Consider the following 22,191-nt stretch of genomic DNA (forward strand, 5'->3'; position numbering starts at 1 on the left):
TCTCCTGCCAATGACGCGCACGCTAAGCCCCTCCCCTCACCGCCCCTGCCCTCACCGCCCTCGTGACGTTCCCTGGTGCAGTGGCAACAGCGGGCGCGAGGCGGCGCTCTCTCGCCAAGCGGCGCGCGCTCACGACCTCCCACCCCCCCCTCCCCTCACCCCATAACCCCCTCCCCTCACAACACCCCCCCCCCGGCCCCGCCCCCTCGCCTCGCCCTTGCCGCCATGGCGGATAGCAGTCGGACTCACGGACCAGGCCTCAAGTTTTGCGTGGCGCAGCTCCAGAGCGGCTGCGCGACCGCCGTGGTCAATGCCCTCGTCACGATCCGAACCAAATTCATCAAAGAGAGGGGCGGCATCGAGAAGTTCCGCCTGCACGGCGGCCTCAGGCCGCTCGTGGCTCTGATACAGAAGCCCAATGTGAAGATAGTTGACATTTCGCTGAGCATTATCGCCAATTGCTGCACAGAGAGCGAAGCGAGAAAGGAGGTACAGCGATCGAAAGGGGGGGGGGGGGGGCATCATTTGCGAGAGTTTGTGGTGTTTTTATTTCGTGTTCAGTTGGTGGGGGGGTGGTGGTGGTGGTGATGGTGGTGGGGGTTTACCCCCTCAGGCATGCTGTGTGTGTAAACCGCGTGTGTGTTGTGTTGTGTGTCGTGTGGGTGCGCAGGTCCGCAGGCTGGGCGGGCTGCCCCCCATCGGTGAGTGGCACGAACCCGCACGTCGCGCGCGCCCATTGGTGGCTCGACTTGCCCTCCCCCCTCCCTCCCCGAACACGTGACGCGGCTGGGGTAAACACCGCGTCACGTGGGTGGGCGTGCAGGAGGGGTGGGTGGGGGGGATGGCAGAGCGAGCGCGCGGTGGAAGGGGGGAGGGGGGAGCTATGGGCCCGCATTGTCACGTGTGCCAGGGTCAGGGGTTAGAATCTTAGGAGTTATAATCTTAAGAGTTATAATGTACGAGTTATGACGTAAGAGTTATGATGATTACACTGTAACAAAAAAAAATTCCTGGGTAGTGTAATTTCCTAATTGTACAGAAAAAGGCTATTATTACTCTTTGTTTTTTTCGGTAAAGTCACGTAGGTAAAATAAAATAAATGAAAACAACTAAATTAAATGACGACGTTTCGGAGGCAACTCAAGCTTCCGTCTTCAGGTGGAACAGACAGCAAAATTAACTGTTAACAGTTAATTAACCTGAAGACGGAAGCTTGTGTTGCCTCCGAAACGTCGTGATTTAATTTAGTTTTCATTTATTTTATTTTACCTACGTGACTTTACCGAAAAAACCAAAGAGTATGAATCCTTGCAGTCACGAAAGCTTCAAATCTAGAATTAGGGCTATTATTCCCCACAAACTTTGCTTTTGACCAGGACAGTGCTATTTTGAAATGTACCTATTTTCAATGATAAAATGTGGTGTGCATTTGTGTCTTTCCTTCACGTATAGTCCTGGTTACAAAAGCAAGTTTATGGGGGAAAAATAGCCATTTTATATATATATTTTTAGGCATAAACAATTAAAACATAACACTTACTACCCAGGGACAAAATCGTGTTACATAGTGTTATTGGTGTGATGGTGATTGATGTGATGGGGCTGGAGTGAGTGTGATGGTGTTGGAGTGAGTGTGATGGGGCTGGAATGAGTGTGATGGGGCTGGAGTGTGATGGTGAAGTGAGTGTGATGGGGCTGGAGTGTGTGTGATGGGGCTGGAATGAGTGTGATGGGGCTGGAGTGTGTGTGATGGGGCTGGAGTGTGATGGTGAAGTGAGTGTGATGGGGCTAGAGTGAGTATGATGGGGCTGGAGTGTGTGTGATGGAGCTGGAATGAGTGTGATGGGGCTGGAGTGTGTGTGATGGGGCTGGAGTGTGATGGTGAAGTGAGTGTGATGGGGCTGGAGTGAGTTTTATGGGGCTGGAGTGTGATGGTGTTGGATTGAGTGTGATGAGGCTGGAGTGAGTGTGATGATATATTCAGTGATGGCGGATGAAGTTGAATTGAGTATGATAGGGGTGATGGTGGTGATAGTCTCTGGCCGAGTGATGCTATCATCAGATGGTGATGGGGCTGGCTTGAGTAATGGTGTTGTTCAAGCCTAAGTATGATGGCGTGATGGTGGTTGATTCAGTGATGATGAGACTGGATTGGGGATGGGACTTGATTAAGAAGTATGATGATGGTACTTAAGTGTAATGGTGATGATGGTGCTGTTTATTGGAACTTGATAGGCTGTTGTTTAGGCTTATTCGCTTTGGCTTAAGTATGATAACGATGATGCGGCTTGACTGAATTCCCCTAGAAAACTACATCATCTTACAAATGGAATGGTTGAAATTAACTTTGAACCAGTGGTGGAAATTCCACTTTCCTTTGTCTGGCACAAGGCACATTGCACATTTTAACCTTATGGCGGGACCCCGGGGTCCCGAAAAAACGGAAGTCAAAATCGTAATTAATGAAAAAATTTTTGGCGACTCTGTCCCACCGCGCACACAAACGCCGCGACCCACCTGGCGCGGATCATTCTGTGGTCCTGTCATCCAAGCGCAGCGAGGACGAATGCGCAGAAGAAACAAAACTTTTAAACTGTGATGAGTGCATCGTGTAAAGCTCGTCGAGAGGAACAGATTGCCGTGTCGTTCGCCTTCAACAGACATAAAATGACGTCGCAACGCAGTTTATGCGCGAGCCGGGGGTTTATGGGACCCCGGGGTACAGCCATAAGGTTCATTTGTATACTTGTACATTCCTCTTTTCGATCCATTGCCATATGCGACGGCCTCTCCACACCCTTCGTGAGGGTTACTTGATGATACATTACGCTAGTCGGTGCAGGTTAGCGAAGGCTGTGGTGGTGGGCATAAATATGGAAGCATAGATGTACAGTACAAAAATGTTGTATCTGCACCACCCACATCATAGCTCTGCAGCAGCCTTCAACACCTCTTTAATTCGCAGTGTTCATCCATTTAAACCTCCGATTATCACGGTTGGCTACGTATGGTGCAAAAGAAGTTGAACATACATACATAAACACCGCCCTAGGCTCAACCCTGCTTGGTTACTGAGATCTGATGAGATTTGGTGCATTCTGGCTGATTTGGTAATGGGCTAGTCATTAAAAACTCATCACATGAAGCATAGATCCCATACGTGTGTGTGTGCGCACAGTTTAACACAATTTTATGTTTGTCATAACCGCCTGTGTCTCACCGAGCAGTGTTGGTCCTGAAGTCGGTGACGGTGGAGAGCATTCAGAACCGGGCAGCGCGTGCGCTGGCCAACCTTGCTCAGGACAAGCAGAACAGCGAGATTCTGCACAAGGCTGGTAAGCGCTGCAGAGAGGCTCTCGGAGTTTGCCAGCCGGGTCGGACCCCAGGGCGCCTGAGCGGGCACTGCTATGACCTATCTGAATTGGAATCCAAACAGCCGCCTGTGATAAGAATTCGACGTAAAAGCAGGTGGATTGATTGTCCAGCACTCGCCCATTCAAGTCACGCTCTCGCCTTATCTGTTCTCTGTTACTACCACGGTCGCTGTTCCCGTAAGCTTGGCTCATTGATTCCTCCAGTGATGTTTGGGGAGCAAGTCATATTGGGTACAGCCGATAATAATGATGTCTACTGCTAGTTAGGAGTGCTGGCACATGCCTGCAATTCAACACTGCGAAGACGGGTGGACTAATAGGTTCGTGAAATTCCTGAATCTAGTGAGATGAAAGATGGTCATGGCATGGCAGAACAATAAGTTGGTTAGAAAACCTGTCTGTGTGGCACTTAACCAGTGTTACCTGCTCATAAGTAGATATGTGGTCGTTTCAGTTTCTTTCATATGCAGAAGATTTGTATTTCTGTTTCATATTTCTTCATCCTGAGCACGTAACTGTGTACAGTACAACGGTGCAAATCCGATCGACTGGAGGCATGGGCAGATATGTGAAAAGGTCAGATTATGTGAACAAATGTAAAACGACGGCTAACACCATGCACAAAAGAGTTACCGGGCAAAGTAAGTAGGTTATTAAAGAATACAGATATAATATTTCTATTTATATTGTACCCATAAAGTAACAAAAAGTCTCGGAGGCAGCTGTATTCGCCGAGGGGACTCCGAATGGCAGCTTGTCCATTGTACTAGACATTAATATGCAGTTTATAATTTAAGACAAGATGTCGTTTCCTACCAAGAAGTTTAAAAGTTATAAACGGACAGCAACTTACATTGAATGGCTTCTTGTTAACTTTTAAAATCTTAAAAAGTTCTTCGTGTTTTTTCTCTGCAAAGGATTTCTGTTGTGAAGCCATGTTAACCACTGATCGGGCCGAGTGTTCATTGCTCCGGTGTTGCCTCGGGCCGTCTCGGGCTGTCGTTTTACTCTTTGTAGCCACTGCGGATGCTGCGAACGTCGCGGACTCATTTTTCCCTGAACTGTGTGGGGGTGGGGGGTGAGATAATCGATGAGGGCCGACACGCGACACTATAGTCTTACGATTTTGGTAATGCGCGCAGGCACGGTGTCGCATCTCAAAGCGCTGCTCGAGTCCGGCCGCGACGACGAGTGCCTGCAGAGCGCCGTCCGTGCCGTGAGGAACCTGGCCGACTCCCCGTCTCACCGCGCCGCCATGGTGAGCCAGGGCGTGGTGGAGCCGCTGGCGCAGCTGCTGAAGAGAGGCGACCGCTCGGGCGTGGTGGGGGCCAGCGCCCGGGCGCTGGCCGAGCTCAGCCGCCAGTGCTCGACGGAGTGCGCCGAGGTGCTGTCGCGTGTCGATGCGCCGTCCACGCTCGTCGCGCTGGTCTGTGGCGGCGACGCGGCGGTGCGCGCCGATGCCATGCAGACGCTGAGCAGCCTGTGCTCCCAGGCTATCGTGCGGCCCACCCTGGGCAGCGCCGGCGCGATACGCTGCTTCGTCGACGAAATCAGAAGCGCGCGCAACAGCGGCGGCGGTGGTAACAGCGGCGGCACCAGCAGCGGCGGCACCAGCAGCAGCACCACAGACAGCACCACAAACAGCAGCACCACCAGCAACAGCAGCACCACCACCAGCAGCACCACCACCAGCCATACCACCACCACCAACAGCAGCACCACCACCAACAGCACCACCACTAACAGCACCACTAACTGCACCACCAACAGCACCACCAACAGCAGCAGCAACATCAGCAACAGCAGCAGCTGCACCAGCAGCAGCACCAACAGTAATACCTGCACCACCAGCAGCAGCACGTGCACCAGTAGCACCACAAGCAGCAGCAACAGTAAGAGCTCTTCCAGCAGCAGCAACAGCTGCACCAGCACCAACAGCTCCAAGAGCAGAAGCATCAACAGCTGCAACACCATCAGCAACAGTGGCAACAGTACTCCAGCTGGCAGTGCAGTGCTGAACGTTGTCCGAGCTCTGTGCCTCTGCTGTCGTGAGGCTGTGAACCGGGCGAAGGTTGTGGAGAGCGGTGGCATCGAGCTGCTCTTCTCGCTGCTCAAGGACTCCCACTTCAAGGCGTCCCACGACCGAATCATCTTGGCCTTCCTCAGTTTTTTCTATGAGGAGTCCGCGCTGGACGTGCTGCTCGGGTACGGGTTGGTGCCCATCCTGGTGAGGCGGCTGGAGGAGTGGACCCTCGTGTCCGATAAGTTCCAAGCGACCGCTGTCGTTGCCGACATTGAGGACGAGAGGTATGCCGCCTCGTACGACTTCCCGACAGAGTTCAACCGCAAGCCGGACATGGAACCAAATGCGGAGTCCTCGAGCTTTCTTAGCATGAGGTGGGGGTACTGCTGATTATTTTTGTTTCTTCGCATGCACTGCTCACCTTAAACACAGGTGGCGGAGCTCTTCCTTGCCGAGGAGTCAATAGGATTTTCATATACAGTCTGTTCTCCTGTAACGCCGCATGTTTTCTTAATGCGAACTGGATATAACGCGATTGAGTGATCAGAACTACGCTGTAGCGCGAGTAGGAACAAGCGATTGTACGAGTGCCTCGGTGTAGCATCGCACAAGGCGGGATGCTGCTGGATGCTTCTAGATGCTACCCATGCACCTCCGTCTTTGTTCAGCCCGCGTACGCATCTCACGTGTTATTACAGACTGCGATTTGCCCTGCATTATATATTATTTATTATAACGCGGTGTTCTTCAGGAACGTGGCTACCGCATCATAGTAGAACAGACTGTACCTTTGGCAAACAACCACACATGAACACACACATCAGTTTATTCTGTCACTGCAAGAGGCCCCCTCGGTGATGGCAGTGATTGAACGGACTAAAATTAGGAATGCGGTGTTGCCAGGTCAAATACATTCCCGTCTGGTACCTGATTAGTGCATCTAAGATGCTTTGAACGACAAATAAATATATTTTTTGAAGGCTGTTTCGAAGTCATTAGCTCTTCGTGTGGCCACGGGGCTGTATAGAATTAAGGTGTGGGCCGTATGTTCCCCCACCCTGCCTTAAAAGCTGATCAGGTGGCACTGTGGGTAGAGCACTTGACACAATCGGAAGGCTGAAAGTTCAAATCCCTGTTGGTTATAACTCAGCCAATCAGCTGTTTGACATCCATAACACGAGTCATACTGTGGGAAGTCTGCATCACGGGCTCTGGACCACTGGTAGGGATGAGCGCCACTCGTGGGAAGTTATTGATTTGACATTGTGAAAAGTAAAACCGTTATATAATTCATGGCTCTTGCTGCCGCGCCAGTGTGAACACAAATTATTACCATTTGGTTACTGCAACTTTTATTAGCCTCATGGCTCCGCTATGCTCTTTGCGTGTAACTGTCCATTAATGGCAGTGTGTAGCGAGGCGTGGCTCACCGATGTGCCCTAATTAGAGGAAAACGTGTCCACGTCTCCTATGCTGTGGACTGCCCTAATGACTTGAAGCCCGATGAGCAATTGAGATATATTGAGTGAAACCCACTTTGTGCTACAGTGCTTTTGTACTCATTGCTTTACTTAATTGCTGTTCTCTGCTTTGCTGTTGTCATTTTGGTGACCCAAGACACAAATGAGACTCATACTGGTCTCTTTTAAGTTCTCACCTGATTAATGAATTGAACTTGTACTGCTTGCCAAAGCAGCATCATTAACCAGTGGGTCCCGTTGACCGCTGATTCTCGGAACGCGCGAGCGGTTCAGCCTTAATTTTATTTCGAGAGGCGTAGCGCCGCTGTTTTTAAAGATATTCACGGCGGAGAACTGTAGCGACACGACCGCCGCACTCTATGATAGCTGACGCCAAACTGCGCCACACGCCCTCCTCCCGCATTGGCCTTCTTCTTCCGATCCTGTTTGTAATCGATTCGACGTCATTCGGAGTCGATTCCGTAACACAGTCTGCTTTTCCGTAATGTTTTCTCACTCGTGCTTTTGTGACGACAGGTCATGGCTTCTCACGCAGGGCTACATCGTGAGCCCGGGCGACATCTCCCCGCGTTGGTGTCCAGACGGCAGCACGGGAGACACGGAGCTGGAGGACCTTGAGGCGGTGCCGCGGTGCAGCAGCCTCGTCACGCTCCACTCCTCCGTGACCGACGCCGAGGCCGTGGAGGAGCCCGGCAGCCCCCGGGTGGCTCGCCGTTCCGGCGGCGACGTCGACAGGGCGTGCGCCGATGCCAAACGGGCGAAACTTGACGACGACGATGAAGACGATGGGCGGACGGCGACGGGTGCTCACGCGGGTCGTAGCTCGGAGGTCGAGAACTCGGGAGGAGCTCGGCAGCAAACTCTGCCGGCGCGCCGACGGAAACGACTGCTCACCCACCCTCAAGACCAGCGGCGATCCCCGCAGGCCTCCTCCACCCGTCTCCACTTCAGGCTCCTCAAGTTCTGCCAGAACGCCCGATCGGAAGCCACGTCCGTCAAACTCAAGAAGGAAGCTTGTTTGTCGTCGTCGTCGTCGTCGTCGTCGTCCTCACCGGCTCTGCGTGCTTCCGACCTCGCGAGCGGCGAGGCGAACCGAAGCGCCGCCACGAAACGCAAAGAGAACGACGCTCGACGACACGACCTCCCCACGCCTCGTAAAGCCCCCGCCCAGGGAGCGGCGACGACAACAACAACAGCCGTTGCCGCCGCCGCCGCCGCCGCCACCGCCGCCACCGACAAAAACTCCATCGCCGACGGCAAAGCAACGGCGAGCGGCGCGGCGGGCCCCAGCGGCGCCGCGTCCCAACCGGAGCAGGGGCACGGGTCGGAAACGGAGCGGGCGGTGGGGCCCGACTTCGCCATCCTCTGGCTGCTGTCGCGCTTCTCCATGTACGTGGACCCGAGCTTCCTGGTGACGACGGCCGTCCTCCGCGGTCTGCTCAACTACGTGCTGGGCGCGGCGCGGCCGAGCCCCCGGGCCGCGCGCATCCTCCTGCGCCTCGCCGCCAATCCCAACTGCCTGGAGGCGTTCGTGCGCACGCACGGCATCTCCACGCTGCACCTGCGCCTCTGCCACGGCCTGTGCCCCGACGGGGAGGTGGAATGGGCGCGGGGCGACCTTTCCGCGGGTGAAGGGAGCGCCGGAGGAGGCGTCGAGTCTCTCGTGCAGAGGACTGCGAACTTGAAGCTGACCACAGCGAGTAACCGCGAATTGGGTAAGGGCGGTGTGATATTTCCGGTTGGGAGCAAATGCCGGTAGATGACGATAAACAACTCGTAGAGGGCAGCCGGCTTTGTTAACCACATGAGGGCGTTTAACATCGGCACTATACGTGGGGGACACCGCTTTGGAAACTGTCGCCCGTGTTATGGCCATGCCCAGGCGGTCACACGTCACCATTACTTCGTTGCCCTGTTGACTTGGACTCAAGCACTCTGTAGCGGTAGTGTAATGGTTAGCGTGCTGCCCTGTGAACCCGGCCACCAGAGTTCGATTCCCGCTCATGGCCAACACCAGTGACGATTATTTGAACCGGTACTGAGCCTCCCCTAGGGTCGACTTAGCCTCAAATGAGTACCTGGTTCGGTGTGTAAACATCGCCACTGGGGATACAAAGGCAGTCGGGCGTGGTGCTGGCCACCCACTCCCTCGTGTGCCGTTCCGGCCTTCATAGGTGCTCGCGAACAGCACTTGCCCTTACAGTCTGTTAAGGCTATACAAGGGATATTTATCTTTGTATCCTGGTAGTGGTTGGCACACTGTGCCACGATTCCGGCGACCTTTAGATTTTACACCCGCTCACCGCCAACATCAGCTACAAATATCTAAACCTGTCCTGGGCCTACCCCCTAGGTCGACTTGAGTACCTAGTGCAGTGTCTAAACATCAGCATTGGGGAGATAAAGGTGGCCCAGGCATAATGCAAGCCGCACCAGCCATGTATGCGCCATACTCGCCTTCATCGGAACGAACAACACTTTTCACAACAGCCTGTTCAGGCAACCACGGGGATCTTTGTTCCCAGCCAAGGGTCGACTTGGCTGATCATTGTAATAATTTCTTCAGGGTCAACAAAACAAGTACCGCTTTGTGGAAAGCCGGGCGGCTGCACGTACATTTCAATATGTGGGTAGAGGCCTGCGTATAATTACCTGATGGGATTTTGAAATTACAACTGCGAGGTTGCCTGAAATGTCCGGAACGGCTCATCACGGCTCCCATTTCCGACGTAGGATGTGGAATTTCCACCACTGGCTCGGGGCCGCCGGTGCATTTGCTGTCATGCCACGCATGCACTCTTTTACATTTCAGCATTTTTTGGGGGGCTTTTTAATTTAAACATATTTTGAGTTCAACTTTCAACATTGCACCAGTCTGAAGCAGACGACTACAGCCGACGGCAGGATATTTTCAGCCGCAGCAAAAAGAAGTTATATTTAGTGCTGCCATGTGTTCTGCCCATGCCAATGATGACCACCTATCTTTGGCCACACCCTGCTGCAGCAGTTATTGCTGCAATGCACTTGAAACAGTTATTGCAGACTTAAGTTAAACCTGCTAGTGCGGTAGCTGTATTAGAATGGAGCGGCCAAACGTCGCTCTTTTAAACACTGCCCTGTGTGTATGTGTAAGCCTCTGCTTGTATGGGCATGTGTGCTTGAGTCTCTGCAAATGTGTTTGCATCTGTGTGTGTGCTTGTATGTGCGGGGTGAGTGGTAGTGTAGCGGTTGGCGCGCTGCGCTATGAACCCGGCGACCCGAGTTTGATTCCCGCTTACGGTGAACACCAGTGACGATTATCTGAACCGGTCCTGGGCCTCCCCGAGGTCGACTTAGCCTCAAATGAGTACCTGGTGCGGTGCGTAAACATCGCCACTGCGGAGATAAAGGCGACCGGGTGTGGTGTTCGCCACCCACCCCCTCGTGTACCGTTTCGGCCTTCATAGGTGCTGCTCTCTAACAGCACTTGCCCCAACATCTGTTAAAGGCTATACGGGGGATCTTTGTCTTTGTGCGTCGATGTGCTAGTTGCACGTATGCATATATTTGTATCCGTGTTAGCCCATGTGTGTGTGTGCATTGTGTATGTGCTCGCACGTGCATGCCTGCATGCACACGTGCCTGCATGCCTTTGCGCGTGCATACCTATACGTGCATTCGCGTGTGCGCACGTGTGCGCGTATATTGCCGTGTTTGTGTGTACGTTTGCTTGCGTACGTGTATGTTTACATACTTTGCCGCACGTGTTTTTGCACGTGTGTCTGTGTGTGTATCGGCAGCGTGGGGAATGTTGCGGAGTCTGCGTATTCAAGCCGAGTCGGGGTTTGGAACCGGAACCCTGAACCACCTCCTGCTGTCGACCCGACAGGGAGACAAGGCTGCCTGCGCCCTCGCATTGCTCTACCTGTGTCGGTAAACGATGAACACTTACAGCCATCACTACCCCCTGGTGCTGTCCCTGTGTCGGTAAACGATGAACACTTACAGCCATCACTACCCCCTGGTGCTGTCCCTGTGTCGGTAAACGATGAACGCTTACAGCCATCACTACCCCCTGGTGCTGTCCCAGTGTCGGTAAACGATGAACGCTTACAGCCATCACTACCCCCTGGTGCTCTCTCTGTGTCGGTAAACGATGAACACTTACAGCCATCACTACCCCCTGGTGCTCTCTCTGTGTCGGTAAACGATGAACGCTTACAGCCATCACTACCCCCTGATGCTGTCCCTGTGTCGGTAAACGATGAACGCTTACAGCCATCACTACCCCCTGATGCTCTCTCTGTGTCGGTAAACGATGAACACTTACAGCCATCACTACCCCCTGGTGCTCTTCCTGTGTCGGTAAACGATGAACACTTACAGCCATCACTACCCCCTGATGCTCTCTCTGTGTTGGTAAACGATGAACACTTACAGCCATCACTACCCCCTGGTGCTGTCCCTGTGTCGGTAAACGATGAACACTTACGGCCATCACTACCCCCTGTTGCTGTCCCTGTGTCGGTAAACGATGAACACTTACAGCCATCACTACCCCCTGTTGCTCTCACTGTGTCGGTAAACGATGAACACTTACAGCCATCACTACCCCCTGGTGCTCTCTCTGTGTCGGTAAACGATGAACACTTACAGCCATCACTACCCCCTGGTGCTCTCCCTGTGTCGGTAAACGATGAACGCTTACAGCCATCACTACCCCCTGATGCTGTCCCTGTGTCGGTAAACGATGAACACTTACAGCCATCACTACCCCCTGGTGCTCTCTCTGTGTCGGTAAACGATGAACACTTACAGCCATCACTACCCCCTGGTGCTCTCCCTGTGTCGGTAAACGATGAACACTTACATCCATCACTACCCCCTGATGCTGTCCCTGTGTCGGTAAACGATGAACACTTACAGCCATCACTACCCCCTGATGCTGTCCCTGTGTCGGTAAACGATGAACACTTACAGCCATCACTACCCCCTGGTGTTGTCCCTGTGTCGGTAAACGATGAACGCTTACAGCCATCACTACCCCCTGGTGCTGTCCCTGTGTCGGTAAACGATGAACGCTTACAGCCATCACTACCCCCTGTTGCTCCCAGTTCCACACTTGTAGTCTCTTCTGTTGTGGTACAGTGCTAGTGGGCAGCCCTTCCTGTGGACAGCGTGACATGACACTCGCGTGACACACTCCGGTGACATTCACCACTCGGCTGGCACGTCTGTGATCCAGCCAGCCTTATTGAGGCAAGGATTGGTGGATCACACAGATTTTGTGAGCCTCCCATGCCCACGAGACTGCAATGTGGTGATGAGGTGGCAATATAGCAAGTGTATTGAGAACCCATCTCCCAAGGGTATTATTATTATTGTGCATGTACATATTCAATGCGCTGCCAGATAAGCCTGGATTTTTTTTCCGGGTGCTCCGGTTTTTCTCTCCACATTTAAAAACACGCGTTGGCTGCTATAAATGTCCACGTGATAAGCCACTTCGTTGAGCTACCGTTTGTGATGGCCAGGTCGCTTCTGAAAAAGAGCTACGTGGCTCAGTGGGGCCTTACCTGATAAAATACAAAATGCTTTAGTTTCATCGCTTTTATCACCGTTGTTATTGACGCGTGTTGCGCGTGACGCGACTGTGATGGCACAGGAACGAGCCGCTGCGGCGAAGGCTGCTGGTGGACCAGTGCGGCCTACAGCTGCTGGTGTCGCACATGCTGCGCTCCCCGGACCCCAGCTACGTGGTTCGCGCCACGGGGGCCCTGCTGGAATTCTGCAGCTTGGAGGGCAAGAGCGGCACCCCCTCTTCTTCTCCTCCTCCTCCTCATCCTCCGCCGGGAAAATTAACTTCGGGAAAGTGGCGCAAGCCGCCGGGCTCGGAAGGCGGAGTCGCCTCGGCTTCGAGCAAACCGTCGGGCGCGCCGCCGCGGGACGGGACCTCGTCCTGCGGCTACGCGCGCTGCGTGGCCGACGACGCCGCCGCGGACGTGAAGTTCGTCCTAGACTGCGGCGCCAAGGTGTCCGCCCAGCGCAAACAGCTGGTGTCGCGCTCCGAGGTGTTCGGCGCCATGCTGCAGGGACACTACTCGGAGGCGCAGCAGTCGTGCGTCGCCGTCCGCAACGCGTCGGACGCCGCCTTCACGCTCCTCATGCACCACCTGCACGGCTGCTGTCCGCCGGCGTGCTGGGCGCTGCGGGCGGCTTACTCGCCCGACTGCGTGACGCCGCCTGCGGGAGAAGGGGCGGCGGTGGAGAGCGCCGACCCGGGACCTGCGGGGAGCGGCGAGCGGCGCGGGAAGCCGGGCGGCTCGCTGGCGGGCAGCCTCCTGGGCGAGCTCATGGCGCTGTCGAATCAGTTCCTGCTGCCGGACTTGAAGCGCGAGCTCACCGCGGTGGTGCGCTCGCGCTGCCTGCACGCCGAGTCGCTGCCGGCGGTCTACGCGTTTGCCGAGCGGCACTGCTTCGGCGAGCTGTGCCGCCAGTGCCTGGAATTCCTGCTGACGGCGCCGCTCACGATCGCACAGCGCAGCAGGGGTTTCTGGGAACTCTCGCAGGTGCAGTGCAACGGCAGCGAGATGGAAGCCACCCTCCACTCCGTCCTCCTGTCCTTCATTTAGAGACACGCGCGCCCAACAGCAGATGCGCCCATGATAAGGGTTGACATTGTTTGTTCACGCCGCTGCTGCTGGCACAAGGGCCTCCACTCCGCTAGAGGAAGCTCTAGAGAGCCCCCCCCCCCTCTGATGGAGGATATTTGATCTACTCTTTCACGCTGAATAAATGTCTTAGAAGAGGTGGGAAAACCAACACCTGCTGGCTGACTAACTACGGTGTAAGCCAATTATACTGCTCGGTGAACAGAGACGCCGGAAGATGGAATTGAACTGGCGACCTCTGGATTGCAGTTCCAGCGTGCTCATCATAACGCCACGACAGCAGCGATCCCTGCGCTGATGGACTCTGATGTTTAAAACTGACTTAACTTGACGGGACCTGCATCATGTTGACTTCACTCCACAGGTCGAGGCATTTCTGAATGGAGTTCATAAGTACGGATATCATGGCTTCACATAGCAGCGACAGAAATATATTGAAGTATATTGCAAAGTGACGCTTGAAATTAGTCTCGAGGTTCATTTGCTCTATAAACAAACAATACCCCACCTCGTTGCTTTGAATTTGTGGTATTTTTTTTTTAAACCGGAGCAACGTTTGGGACCATTGAACCATCATCGTTAACGTCTTAAGCCGTTGTCCGTCGACTGCTGGATTAGACAAGGCCCTCCTTAATCCATTGCTGTCCCTCGTGATCACGTGATGCTGCACTGCCAATGTTATTGACGGCGCAAGCCCTATCGTACAAGAGAAGCATAATGACTACTTTTTAAAACATCGCTAAAATGTTGATAAAATCCATTCTCTCAAGCTACATCTCATCCGAGCGTTCGTTAGTAAACCAAGTAACCCTTCAATATGCGCGACCTAAATCACCTGCTGCTTTGCCCGCATCTGAGCAAGCATTTGGTGCAACAAGGGGAAATTTAAGCTCGTATTCAGGGTCGTAACAAATAAAGCGCAGCTCGCAAACGCGCGCTCCCGCGCTTCGCGGAATACGTCGCCACAAATCGCTGAGCAGATCGACGCCTCTAAAGCCGAGTCTGTCTCTCCCCCCGCAAGCAACCAGTGGTGCAACTGCTCGCAACCGGCTGCAGACATCCACGTGAAAGCGGTTCACTTGTTGTTTGCGAAGGAAGTTGCATGTGAACGATCGCTCAGCTGTTGGACGGGCGCTTGAGAGTCGATATTTTGTCAAACTCTTTTTGTGGGGAGCGAGTCAGGACGAGGTCAATGGGCACCTTGTGTTTGTTTGATAATGTCAGTCGCGTTGAGCGATCCCTTCGCTGTAAGACATTTACACATTTCATTTGCAGGACCTGTGGCTATAGCACGAATGAATGAACTCGCAACCGTTGTCATTACTCCAGTGCCCTACAATGGAGAATTAATTAATTCAGTAGCCCCAGTTTTCGAGTGCTGGCTTGTTCAATGTAGTTTGTGGTAAGGCGGTGATAATGACCCACACGGTGAGTGAAATTAGTGCTTGTGCAATAATCAATGTAATGTGGTCCCTTTTGTTTAACTGACCGCACTCTTTACTATTTTGCTGTTCGATTTTATTTTGTTTTCATTCCCCCACAACGTTTTCCCCGATTGCGCCACTATCGCCGCCGTCACCACGTTATTTGATGAAGAATGAATTCTCGCAGAGCGGCGCAACCCTTCGTTGTTAGAGAACGGCGCACGGAAGCGGATATCACAGAGCTAACTCTGCAGTGAGTAGGTGGTGGTGGGGGGGGGGGGGGCATCACCAGATTTCCATGCGAGTGCAGTGTTCGACACATGACGGTTTAAACCAATTTTTAAATTCTTAGAGCTGGAATTTAGCCAAATTAAGTACAGAAACAAATTTAATAAGATGAGGTTTTTATTTTGGCTCTTGGGCTGAGACCCATCAATTCGCTACATTTGACACGGCGAGCTGGATTTGAAACCATGACCTCAACTCTGCCAGCTAGGTGCCCTTTGACCTCAGAGCCACCTCTTCACTCGAAATATCTGGCGGGATGGGGCTGTGATTGGAGTTCTCGGCTCGCAAGCGCAACGTTGCTGTTGGGAGTCGGCCAACTCGTACCGCTGTGTGGAAGGCGGCAACGGTGATTGACCGATGGAGCGTCTGACTCCTTCTGCGGAGTTTGTGGATTCCCACCACCGCTAGCCTGAGGTAAAATCCGCACAATATGTAACTGATTTAAAGCTTTCGTGACTGCAGTAATTCATATTCTTAGCTCTTTCGGTAAAGTCACGTTGAAGGGAAACAATAAAATGATAAAATATATATAAAACAAAAAAAAATTCTCACGACGTTTCGAAACGTCGTGAGAATTTTTATTGTTTTATATTTATTATTTTATTGTTTCCCTTCAACGTGACTTTACCGAAAGAGCTAAGAATATAATATGTAACTAGTTGAGAAGGGAAACATCTTGGCTTCTCTTGGCGAGAGGAGAACGGGCCAGTTCTCGTGTTAAAACTCGGGCGAACATATTTACGCGTGCGTCCTGGTGAGTGAATCCATTCGTTCAACTTCAGTAGTCTTGGCAACGAGAGCAGAATTTCCAAGTTTGATTTTTTTTTTCCTCAATCGAAGTTGTGGATGGTAAGGAATGTATTCAGCATAAATCGGCGCTCACTTACCGCACTTTCCCCAACAGTCTGTGAAGGCTATACAGGGGATCTTCGTTGTTTTTCAGTATGATTCATAACCTAGTCTTAATTGCTTCTTTTGTTTGCCGTAGAGTTTTCCTTCGTCTCCCAATTATAATTAAATTGTGCCATTCGACCTCGTGCTACGGGACACATTTCCATTCGGAAGAGAAGTGCATCAACCTTGCGTTTGAGAATGACCCAGGAGGTGTCACCCAAAACTCCTGAACTCCATAAAATCAGTGGTTAAGGGTTTGGGTTAGATTGTGTAAATATAAAACCCGCCACCAACGCGGCACAGCTAATTATTATTAAGGTTCGTCACGTAAACAAAACATTTCAATTTTAGTTACCAATGTCTCGAAAGCCTACGCGTTATCCCCAATCCCGTTCGGTTGGCTCCTTGTACACACGAGGCGGTGCGACATTGCGTGCGACGAGCGTTTGTCGATGCGGCAGTCCACAACGTACCAGTCTCAAAAATAGGAAAAAATCTGAATCAATTTAGAAAACTATTTTAATATTGGTTTCTTAATCAATTCACGATACAATCAAAAGCGGCTGAAGCTCGGGATTCCTCAGCAGCGCCGGTCCATTGTCTCGGGAAAATGAAATGCATTCCAATATAAAATGCATGTAAAATTAAATTTAAATCAAGACTTACGTGGAATCGTACAATCCTGAAAAATAAAATAATGGTCCACCATTGCATGTTTTGAGGACAATTTCGCGGTATTTATTTCAATATGTGGATCCGTTATCATTATTTAATCATTTGAAGTGTCTTTGTGCTCACAGACGTGATGTCACCCGAGGCAAAGTGACACCACCTTTGGCAGGAAAAGCACAGAAGTGATGTAATGTGACAGCATACTTTGGAATATATCCAAAACGATTGTTTTCTCTAATACAGAAATTCGTATCGATGGCTCTTTGTGATTTTTTTGTTGATAACAAATGTTGGACCGTACTTAGACTATGATACGCAACGGCCTCTTGGGGCGGAGGGGTGTGGGGGGGATATTGCCTCCCCTCCCTTCCCTGGGTGCACCTCTTTCTCTGACACCATCCCCAGTTCCCCAAACCACTTCTGCCACTACCCTTCCCGCATTTTTAATAGCAATTCATTGCCCGGTTTAACAGGCTTTAATATTTCACCCCAGCAATGTCACAAAGTTCTCCACTGCAAAGTAAAACAACAACAACAAAAACAACAAAAGCCAAGTCTTCTGGATGCACTAGGTGACATTTTATTGTCGTGTTGCGCTGAAAAAAGTAAAAAAAACGTTTGAAGGGTTTTGGGAACCCAATTTGGATTCCTGCTACGTTTGCCCCCCTCCCCCCCCCCCCGGAAGTTTTTGCCCATTTCTCACGCATCTTAGAAAAATGTCCTCACTACGGACATGAAACGTGACCTGCATTTACTCCTGCGGGGAACAGTGGGTGCCGTGCCATCGGTTGGCGCACTCCACTACAAAACCGGCGGCCCGAGGTTGATTGCCGGTCGCAGCAAACGGGAGCGATATCTCAAACGATTCTGCCTCCCGCCCCATCTTCACCAACCCACACTGGTCAATGTGATCAAGTGTGGTCAAAACAGCCCCTATGACTTGACACAGCGTGGGAGGGCGGCCTTGATCCAGCAGTAGATTGACATGAGGACTGAAAGTCTTAATAGCATTATGCAGTACTGTTGAGGCTGTGTGTGAGGATTATAGCATTACAGTACATTATATCGCACTATAGGCTCTGGTCAGTGTCATATATCGTGTCACGTGATATCAGGTAAATATCAATAAAGAGCTACTTCTTGCATCACTTTTGTCACGTGACTAACTCCTTGAGTTTGCACTTCAGCAGTCTTGCTACCAGATGGAAGGGTGTTTCCTTACCTCTCGGTGTCGTAGACATTACTGTGGGGGGAACGTGTCGAGTGGATGATCAGTCTAGCAGAGGAATCGACTGAAAGTTGCAATTGCTTTTTTTTTGGGCCAATTCCTCGGGGGGGGCAGGGGGGCGCTTAAAAAAGTTGTAGCTGACAGATTCCCTGCCTCCCGAACGTTGCAAACCCCCTACAAGCCACGCCCAGCGTGACCGTGGCCGATGATGCCCATGCTGTCACTCAAGTCCCGCCCGTCACCACCCGTCCAGCGGCACGCACAGGTTCACAATTCAAATCCGGCGGCTGCCCCGCCTTTAAAGATCCCCTGACGCCATTCGCAAGAGTAGGCCATTGCGTGCCGGCGTCACGGTCCCAAGTTTCCCACATTGCAAAAGATAAAATACCCGCAAATTAATCTCTTGGGTTACACGAAGAGTAAGAGCTCCCCTTTACGTCGAGGGCTCGTTCATGAAAGGCGAGACGACGCGAATCAAAGAAGCGTACGGTGGTGGTGGTGGTGAAGGCTGAGACGAGACGGATAACGAGAAAGGGGCCGTCCATAAATGACGTCACGCACCTAGGGGGAGGGGGGGGGTCAGACATTTGTGATGATGTGTGACGAGGGGGGGGGGGAGTGAGAAATGTGACGTCACATCAAAATGCGCAACTTTAAATAAATATATAATTGTTTTAACAACGCTCCTACAACATCAGAGTGCAGTGCCACATTAGATACACACTACAATGACAATACTTTAAAGCGATTTGAAGCATGTTTTTTTTAAATGGAAATATGGTTTTGGGGGGGGGGGTGCGGGGGCAGAGCTTTGTGACGTCATACTTGAGTGGGGGGGGGTCTGACTTTTTGTGACGCCGTGTGACGAGGGGGGGGGGGGTTAAAAATTGTCCAAAATCGCGTGACGTCATTTATGGACGGCCCCAAAGGACGGGACGACGACGCTGCCAGCGATGTGGGGTCGAGGCGACGACAAATCAGGTAGTGGTGGTGTCAACAGTAAAGTGACGACGTATTTGCGAAACGACGTTAAAAAGGGGAGGCGTAAATCAGGGTATTAGGGGCCGTCCATAAATGACGTCACGCGATTTTGGACGATTTTTGACCACCCCCCCGTCACACGGCGTCACAAAAAGTCAGACCCCCCTCAAGTATGACGTCACAAAGCTCTGCCCCCCCCCCCCAAAAAATGAACATGCTTATTTTAAACTATTGTCATTGTAGTGCGTATTTAATGTGGCGCTGCACTCTGATGTTGTAGGAGAAAACATGTATTAAAATTAAATAAATGAAAACAACTAAATTAAATCACGACGTTTCGGAGGCAACACAAGCCTCCGTCTTCAGGTGGAACAGTTACAGCAGAATATCTGTATCAAGTGGAGAGCTCTGAGACAACCGAGATTATATATACAGGTTAAGGGGGGGGGGGGGGGAGGGCTGAGTTAAGGCGCCTTTTGTTATGCTGCAGGGGGTTCGGGGGGAGAGATGCATGAGTACACGCAACCCACTGAAAGCAATGGAAATGGCTGTGCAATAATAAGGCAGCTAAACTTTGACTTGGTTTATAACATCTTTTCAGTGGTTGATGCTGTAGGGGCTTCAGGGGAAGAGATGCACGAGGACATACATTGCTCTCAGTGAGCTGTTTCATTAGCAGGTGTAGTGGCAAATTGAGCAACAAGTATGGACGCAAAGTAGCTGTTTGGGTAGCTGTTTGTAGAGTTGAGTGTGGCACTAGATATGGCCGGGAGGGATAGCAGTAGGATACACACCAGGAGAATTGCCGTCTCTAAAATATCCGGGGTAAACACTGATTAACACACAAGCGGAATATAAAAATATATGTACTTGTAGGCCGAGCGCGAGAAAACGTCTTGCCGCACTCGTCACACATGCACGGCTTCTCGCCCACGTGCTAGGGTTGAACAGCGCCCCCCCGCCCCCCCCAGACAGGGACAGCAGATTTGTGGCTGTTGTGGACTCGGCTGAACCGCTTGCACCGCCTCCTTTCCCCGCCGCAGGATGGTGCTCGAGCTAGCCCTCCTTGAGCTCAGCCCACGACTGGAATGTCGTTTCTTGGCCTCTCGTGTCTCTGCTGCCCGACCAGACGGCCCCACTGAAGCCCGCACAGGGGACTCTTCATTCACCACCCTTGGCCGTCTGCACCAGCACTCCTTCAAAACTTCATTCTGCTCTTGACGTCCTATTGACAAATGCCCCTCACAATTTCACACTGACTGGTGTTCTGGGTAATAACCTTAGTGATCACTCCTTCATTTTTGGGGTGAGATCATCAGCCAGACCCAAAGCCCCCCCTAAATTGTTTGAGAAGCACTCTATGAGACACTTCAGCACTCAGGCATTTACTAATGATGTACTTCACTCGGATATTGACAAGGTCTGTGATATCCCCAACCTGACTACGACTTGAGAGACCTTCAGGTACACGTTTCTCCAAATTCTTAACAAACATGCTCCGTTGGTTAGATTTAAAACTAAAGGCAACCGTCCACCATGGTTTGATCCTTTGATTACAAAGCTCATGAAAACTAGGGACAAGGCTTGGGCATGTGCTCACAAAAGTAATTTGGTCAATGACTGGCTAGAATACAGGATTTTAAGGAATAGATGCGTCAAAAAAAATACGGCATGCAAAAAATGCCTACTTTTCCTCCACTCTCCTGGAATCACATGGAAATGCCAGGATTTTCTGGATAACAATCAAATGTATCGAAAAGGCATCCAAAACAGACAATCTGCCCGTTGAGCTTAACCGAAATGGCGAATATTTTCCAGATCTCCAAAAAATAGTTGACAATTTTAACCTTCATTTTTCTGAAGCTGGTAAACTTTTTGATAATGTATTGGGAGTCACCCCTGCTCATGCAAATTCCTACACCCCTGTCCAAACATTAAATGAATTTAGTTTCCAGCCAATCCACGAAAGTAATGTTCTGAAACAACTGTCCTACCTCAAAGGGTCCTCCTCTACCAGAGCAGATAGTATGCCCGTCTTTGCTCTACTAACTGTTGGTCACCTAATATACAAACCTATAGCCCATATTTTCAACCTGTCCATCAAAGAAGCATCAGTTCCTCTAGAATGGAAACATTCCTATGTCCGTCCACTTCACAAATGGGGCCCTAAAGATGATCCAAATAACTACCGACCTATCTCAATTTTGTCCCCGTTGATGAAATTTTTTAGAAAAATTATTGACCTACCAAATTAGCAGTTTCCTGTCCACCAACAATCTACTACATCTAAAATAATCTGGGTTCCGAAAAAAATACAGCACCACATCTGCTGCATTAGACTCTCTGAATCACATTTACAGTAGCCTTGATAATATGCAGTACTGTGCCTGTCTTTTTCTAGAGCTGTCCTAAAGCTTTTGATACAGTAGACCACAACACCCTGCTTAGTAAACTAAGTTGCCTCGGTTTTTCCGAAAACGCAGTAAAATGGTTACAAAATTACCTCTTTTCTCGCACCCAAACTGTATTCACAGATGGTTGGAGATCAAACAGTGTTAAGATAACAAAAGCGGTTCCACAGGGTTCCATCCTCGGCTCCCTTTTGTTCTCTCTTTATGTCAATGACTTGGGCACTGACCTGGATCATTCCAGGGTAAATCTTTTTGCAGATGACACGATACTGATTACTGCTGCCGCTCTCCGGATGACGTGATTGCTAAGCTACAGGGTGATTTCAACAAATTACAACATCAGCTAGTTGCTCTTAAACTAGTCCTGAATACCTCCAAAACCAAGGTGCTATGCTTCTCACCAGGACTAAACCAGGAAGTTCTTTTTCCCCAATTACATTCCTTAAATAATTATCAAATAGAGCAAGTCAAGATCTATAAGTATCTTGGGGTCATCCTGGATTCAAAACTGAATTTTGAAGATCACATTGATTATATTGGTAAAAAGACAAAAATAAAAATTGGTTTTCTGTATCGACACAAGCACTGCTTACCCCCAATGTTCCGTTTGGAATTGATAAAATCTACCATACTGCCTCTACTTAACTACTGTGATATCGTGTATAAATCAGCCCCAAGTACCGTACTGAAGACGCTTGATTCCATCTATCACTCGGCCTTAAGATTTACATTGAACTGCCCATATAGGACTCACCACTGTGATCT

General features: G+C 50.9%; 1 protein-coding gene across 1 annotated transcript; it reads left to right on the forward strand.

Moving 5' to 3' along the window:
- Window positions 1–178: 178 nt before the first annotated feature.
- ARMC5 (armadillo repeat containing 5) lies at window positions 179–17,951 on the forward strand. The gene is made up of 7 exons (XM_076072680.1): window positions 179–489; window positions 671–701; window positions 3,228–3,335; window positions 4,517–5,771; window positions 7,395–8,593; window positions 10,658–10,790; window positions 12,523–17,951. The coding sequence occupies exons 1-7, from the start codon at window positions 226–228 to the stop codon at window positions 13,487–13,489; spliced, it is 3,957 nt and encodes a 1,318-aa protein (XP_075928795.1). The 5' UTR covers window positions 179–225; the 3' UTR covers window positions 13,490–17,951.
- The last annotated feature ends 4,240 nt before the right edge of the window (window positions 17,952–22,191 follow it).

The sequence above is a fragment of the Petromyzon marinus genome, chromosome 38 (genome assembly GCF_048934315.1).
Source record: "Petromyzon marinus isolate PM22_M1 ecotype Great Lakes invasive population chromosome 38, UKy_Petmar_22M1.pri1.0, whole genome shotgun sequence".
Taxonomy (NCBI): Eukaryota; Metazoa; Chordata; class Hyperoartia; order Petromyzontiformes; family Petromyzontidae; genus Petromyzon; species Petromyzon marinus.